This window comes from Dipodomys ordii, unplaced genomic scaffold, assembly GCF_000151885.1.
Source record: "Dipodomys ordii isolate 6190 unplaced genomic scaffold, Dord_2.0 Scaffold112, whole genome shotgun sequence".
Taxonomy (NCBI): Eukaryota; Metazoa; Chordata; class Mammalia; order Rodentia; family Heteromyidae; genus Dipodomys; species Dipodomys ordii.
In genome coordinates, this window is record NW_012267328.1 from 6,009,426 (window position 1) to 6,015,282 (window position 5,857).

At 53.9% G+C, this 5,857-nt stretch overlaps 1 protein-coding gene across 1 annotated transcript; it reads left to right on the forward strand.

Moving 5' to 3' along the window:
• The first annotated feature begins 551 nt into the window (after positions 1–551).
• On the forward strand, positions 552–1,884 carry C1qtnf2 (C1q and tumor necrosis factor related protein 2). Its single transcript, XM_013028642.1, has 2 exons — positions 552–799; positions 1,215–1,884. Exons 1-2 carry the CDS (start codon positions 556–558, stop codon positions 1,826–1,828), a joined length of 858 nt encoding a protein of 285 aa, XP_012884096.1. The 5' UTR covers positions 552–555; the 3' UTR covers positions 1,829–1,884.
• The last annotated feature ends 3,973 nt before the right edge of the window (positions 1,885–5,857 follow it).

Here is a 5,857-nt window from a genome sequence, read left to right on the forward strand (position 1 = left end):
ACAGTCTCTCCTGCCCGGGCTGGCTTTGAACCGCGATCCTCAGATCTCAGCCTCCTGAGTAGCTAGGATTACAGGCGTGAGCCACCAGCGCCCGGCTAGTCCCTGAGACTCTTATCTCTAATAAATCTCCAAAACAGTGGGCAGTGCAGGTGTAAGAGGAGTGTGTGTGTGTGTGTGTGTGTGTATGTGTGTGTGCTGGTCCTGGGGCTTGAACTCAAGGCCTGGCGCTGTTCCTCAGCTCTTTAGTCCAAGGTGAGCGCTCTACCACTTGAGCCACAACACCACTTCTGGTTTCCTGAGCGGCTGATTGGAGCTAAGAGTCTCATGGACTTTTCTGCCCGGGCTGGCTTTGAACCACGATCCTCAGCTCTCAGCCTCCTGCGTAGCCAGGATGACAGGCGTGAGCCACCGGCGCTTGGCTCATCTCTGAGCTTTTGTGCTCAAGGCTAGCACTCTACCAGTTGAGCCACAACTCCACCACTTCCCCTCCCCTGGACCCCATCTTGCTGACTGACCCCAGGCCCACAGCTCTCTCTTCTCCCCCAGGCCACGGCCATGATCCCCTGGGTGCTTCTGGCCTGCGCCCTCCCCTGTGCAGCCGACCCACTGCTCGGCCCCTTCGCCCACAGAGACTTCCAGAAGGGTGCCCCTCAACTCATCTGCAGCCTGCCTGGCCCCCAGGGTCCCCCCGGCCCCCCAGGAGTCCCGGGGCCATCTGGAACAGTGGGAAGAATGGGCTTTCCTGGTAAAGATGGTCAAGATGGACAAGACGGCGACCGAGGGGACAGTGGAGAGGAAGGTAAGACCCATACTGTGTTTCCTGTCTCCACATGGGGTCACCGGCTTCTCACAAGAGGCGTGGCCGTGGAGGCAGAGCTTCAGGTACTGAGTTCGAGTCCAGGCTTGGTCCATAAAAGAAATAAGCAACCCTTTGGGGGGGCATAAGGACTTTCCCTAGCCAGGCACTGGTGGCTCACGCCTGTCATCCTAGCTACTCAGGAGGCTGAGGTTTGAGGATGGCCGCTCGAGGCCAGCCCAGGCAGGAAAGTCACTGAGACTCCTCTCCCATGAACCACGGGGAAACTGGAAGCGGCGCTGTGGCTCAAGTGGTAGAGCGCTAGCCTTGAGCACAAGAGCTCAGAGACAGCGCCCAGGCCCAGAGTTCAAGCCCCACGACCGACAAAACAAAAACTTTTCCAACTGTTGTTTTTCAGGCCCACCAGGCCGCACTGGGAACCGGGGGAAGCAAGGACCAAAGGGCAAAGCCGGGGCCATTGGCCGGGCTGGTCCCCGGGGCCCCAAGGGGCTCCCTGGGGCCCCCGGGAAACACGGGACACCAGGCAAAAAGGGACCCAAGGGCAGGAAGGGGGAGCCGGGCCTGCCAGGCCCCTGCAGCTGTGGGAGTGGCCGGGCCAAGTCGGCCTTCTCGGTGGCCGTGACTAAGAGCTACCCCCGCGAGCGGCTGCCCATCAAGTTCGACAAGATCCTCATGAACGAGGGCGGCCACTACAACGCGTCCAGTGGCAAGTTCGTGTGCGGGGTGCCGGGTGTCTACTACTTCACCTACGACATCACGCTGGCCAACAAGCACCTGGCCATCGGCCTCGTGCACAACGGCCAGTACCGCATCCGGACCTTCGACGCCAACACCGGCAACCACGACATCGCTTCCGGCTCCACCATCCTGGCCCTGAAACAGGACGATGAGGTCTGGCTCCAGATCTTCTACTCGGAGCAAAACGGCCTCTTCTACGACCCTTACTGGACAGACAGCCTCTTCACCGGTTTCCTCATCTACGCCGACCAAGGTGGCCCCAATGAGGTCTAGGGGGACCCCACCCTTCTCCAGACCCGAGCCCACCTCTTTGATTTTTCTCTTATTAAATCCAAGCTTTATTTTTTTTTCTTTCCGATTTATCAGTTCCTTTGTGAATTTTATTTATTTTTGTCATGTCTGTCGCGGGGCTTGAACTCAGGGCCTGGGTGCTTGTTCCTGAGCTTTGGTGCATCACAGGACTGGCTCGCTTTGAGTCAAGACTCCATATCCTGCTTTTTGGTAGGTTAATTGGAGAAAAAGAGTCTCCTGGATTTTCCTGCCCGGGCTGGCTTTGAACCCCAGTCCTCAGATTTCAGCCTCCTAAGTAGCTAGGATGACAGGTGTGAGCCACCAGCGCCAAGCTATTTACCGATTTTGAAACTGCTTTTTTCTTTTAAATGTTGTAGGTGCTCATCCTGGGATCTGAACTCAGGAACCCCTGCTCTTGCATGGCCTACTGCTCCACTTCTGGCTTTTTGTTGATTTACTGGAGATAAGAGCCTCTTGGATTTGTCTGCCCAGGCTGGCTTTGAACAGTGATCTTCAGATCTCAGCCTCCTTAGTAGCTAGGATTACAGGTGTGAGGCATCGGCACCCGCTAGAGTTGACCTTTTCTAGTTTGACTTATATGAGAGACTCCAAATTTTAAGTGAACAGCTTATAAATTCTTTACCTATATGCACGTTAGAACCTCCACGTAGATAAAAAAAATAAGCCAGGCACCAGTGGCTTCTGGCTGAAGAGCTGAGGGAAAGCACCCAGGCCCAGAGTTCAAGCCCCATGACCAACATACAAATAAGATAAACATAAAAAATAAACTAGCCTAGGCATGGTGGCACACACCTGTAATTTCAGCCACTTAGTAGGAAGAGGTTGAGAGGATGGTGGTTCAAAGCTAGCCCAGGCAACAAAGTAGCAAGAGACTCTGTCTCAACACATGAGCAGGGCATGGTGGTACAGGTCCAGAATCCCAGTTACACAGACACAGGATAATGGTCTGAGACCAGTTCAGGCAAAAAGTGCAAGATTCATCTATCTAAAAAAAAAAAAAAACGAATATTAGGATGAGAATGTGGCTTAGAGTGCTTGCCTAGCATGCATAAAACCCTGGGTTCGATTTCTCAGTACCACATATACAGAAAAAGCCAGAAGTGGTACTGTGGCTCAAATGGTAGAGTGCTAAGCTTGAGCAAAAGAGGCTTAAGGGCAGTGCCCAGGTCCTGAGCTCAAGCCCCAGGACTAGCAACAAAACAAATCTAACATCAAAAGGGCTAAGGGGTATGCGTGGCTCAGGTGGTGCAGTGTCTACTTAGCAGACAAGGCCTGGAGTTCAAACATCAGCACTGCCAAAACAAATACAAAACATAGAAGGCAGTGCAGATGCTCCTGAATTTACACAGCAGTTATATTTTTAAAAAAATGAGCTGAGTGGCTCATGCCTGTCATCCTAGCTACTCAGGAAGCTGAGACCTGAGGATCACAGTTCAAAGCCAGCCCCGGCAGGAAAGTCCATGAGACTCATCTCCAATAAACCACCAGAAAACCGGAAATGGTGCTGTGGTTTAAGTGGTAGAGTGTTCACCTTCAGCTGAAGAGCGGAGGGACAGCGCCCAGACCAAGTTCAAGCCCTATACCAACAATAAAAAGTCAAACCATGGTACGTTGGGGACCAGTCTGTATAGGAAGAGACTGATTTTCAAGAGGATTCTTTTTTTTTTTTTTTTTTGTCAATCCTGGGGCTTGAACTCAGGGCCTGGGCGTTGTCCCTGAGCTTTTACTCAAGGCTAGGGTGCTACCACTTTGAGCCACAGCACCACTTCTGGCCTTTTCTGTGTATGTGGTACTGAGGAATCGAACCCAGGGCTTCATGCATGCTAGGCAAGCTCTCTACCACTGAGCCACCTCCCAGCCCTCAAGCTGATTCTTGATCCAGGATGAAGAATTGTGCTGAGGACTGGAAGCCTTGAGAAAACCAAGCTGCTGCTACAGAGGCCTGGACACCACAGAGGAAAGAAAGGGGAAGAGGGAGAAGGTCATGGAGAGCTTCAGCCAAGGGCAGGTTCAAGAAAACTGCCGCCATGTGCAGAATGTAAAAGCCGAGCAGGCAGGATCCCACAGGCTGGAATTAAGGCGAGGTGTGTGTTGGTGGTGACACTGGAGCATCCTGCCTGTCCTGTCATCTTTATCTTTACCACCAGGGGGCGAACATCTACCACAGACGGAGACACCAGGCCAGGCTGGAGAGGAGGGAGGGAGGGAGGCAGACAGACAGAGGCCTATGGGCTTAGGCAGCCATGATCGTGTGCTAGGAAAAAGAAAGAAAGGAATTCGAACACAGAGCCTCCCATTATCTAACCACATGGATTGTAAGCAGAGAGAGACTGGGAACTGGGAACTGGGAACAAGAAATCGGGGTTCTGGTCCCGTTGTGTCTTCCAGTTCCTTGATTTCCTTGTGTGGTTTGGGCCACGTCCTTTAACAGCTGGGAGCCTCAGTTTCCCCAACTATAAAGCTCGGGTCAGGATGCTGTCCAAACTGGTGTTACCTCCAAAGCAGAGCTAGGAAGAGAACCTGGGATCCGGATCATCTAAAGGAACAGCCATTCCTGATGGAGACAGCTGTGGGCTGTTCTTTAGGGGCTAAGGGTGACCCTCAAATGAGATTCTCCACAGTGTGGAAAAGTCAACCATTGCTCATCCCCAATCTGTGTGGCTGTGTGTGTGTGTGTGTGTGTGTATGCTGGTCCTGGGGCTTGAACTCAGGGCCTCAGGGTTTTTTGGGTTTTTTTTGCACTCTACCACTTGAGCGACTGTGTACCACACTTGTGGCTTTTTGGTGGTTATCTGAAATAAAGAGTCTCAGCCCTGGCAGGGCTGGCTTTGAACCACCATCCTCAGATCTCATCTTCCTGAGTAGCTAGGATTACCGGAGGAGGCACTTGGTTCACAATGGGTTTGGACAGGTGATCGGATGAAAGCTCCAGGAACACAGCACCTTTCTACTGGCTCTGCAGGCCCCAGGCAGGCTGGGCAGGCCGGGCAGGCTGGTCACTTTGACCGTCCAGCCTCCATCATGCTTTCCTGCTGGTTGTCAGGCTGGAGTTCTGGCAGCTTTGAAGTTAGTGGCTCCTTTTATCAACTCCCTCTACTGTCCTGATCTGGGGAGTTCTTGGCATTTCGTTTGCTCTCCGCACATCAACCCCAACTGCAACCTATCTGGGGCCCCCAAGGAGAGGGCTGTGTGGAGCCCACTTGAAGTTTAAACAGCAATAACTACAACAAAGCTATGTCACAGGAACTATGACACAGGAAGGTTCTAACACATTTTGTTGGGATGAATGACAAGATGTTAGCAGTGTAGATGTCCATCGGCCTCTGGTCATACACTACCGGGGGTTGAGCTCGGGGCCTTGTGCTTGCTCAGGCGGGCACTCTACCACTTGAACCACGGCTCTGCCCACGCGTTTTGCACTGATCGTTTTCAAGGACGTCTGCACCAGGCTGGGACGGCTCTCCTGGCGTTCCCGTGTCGCTGGGGGGGACAGAAGGTGTCACCACGCCCAGCCATTGGCTAAGAGGAGTCTCCTGATCTTTTTTTCACCAAAGCTGACCTCAAACCTCCATCTCCCAGGTCTCTGCCTTCTGATTCCACCAGTGCACGCGCCGCGCGCACACTCACACACGTGCACACGCACGAACGCATGTGCACAAACATGCACACGCACGCACACACATGCACGTGCGCACACACATGCACGTGCGCACACACGCACGCTGCATCCGTAAATTTGCTTTTGTCCATCGTGGGTCCCGAACTCGGGCCGGCGCCGCCCGCGCCCTTCAGCTCAAGGCTGGCGTCTGTGGTTGGTGAGTGTTCGCTGGAGCTAAGCTGGGGGAGGGGAGGCTTTTCTGCCCGGGCTGGCTTCGAACCGCGATCCTCGGATCTCAGCCTCCAGGAGCCCGGGGAGGGGAGGGACAGATCGGGAGCTAACCCGCCCCCTGCCCGGGGCACAAACCCCGGACCGGGACGGGGAGCCGGGGG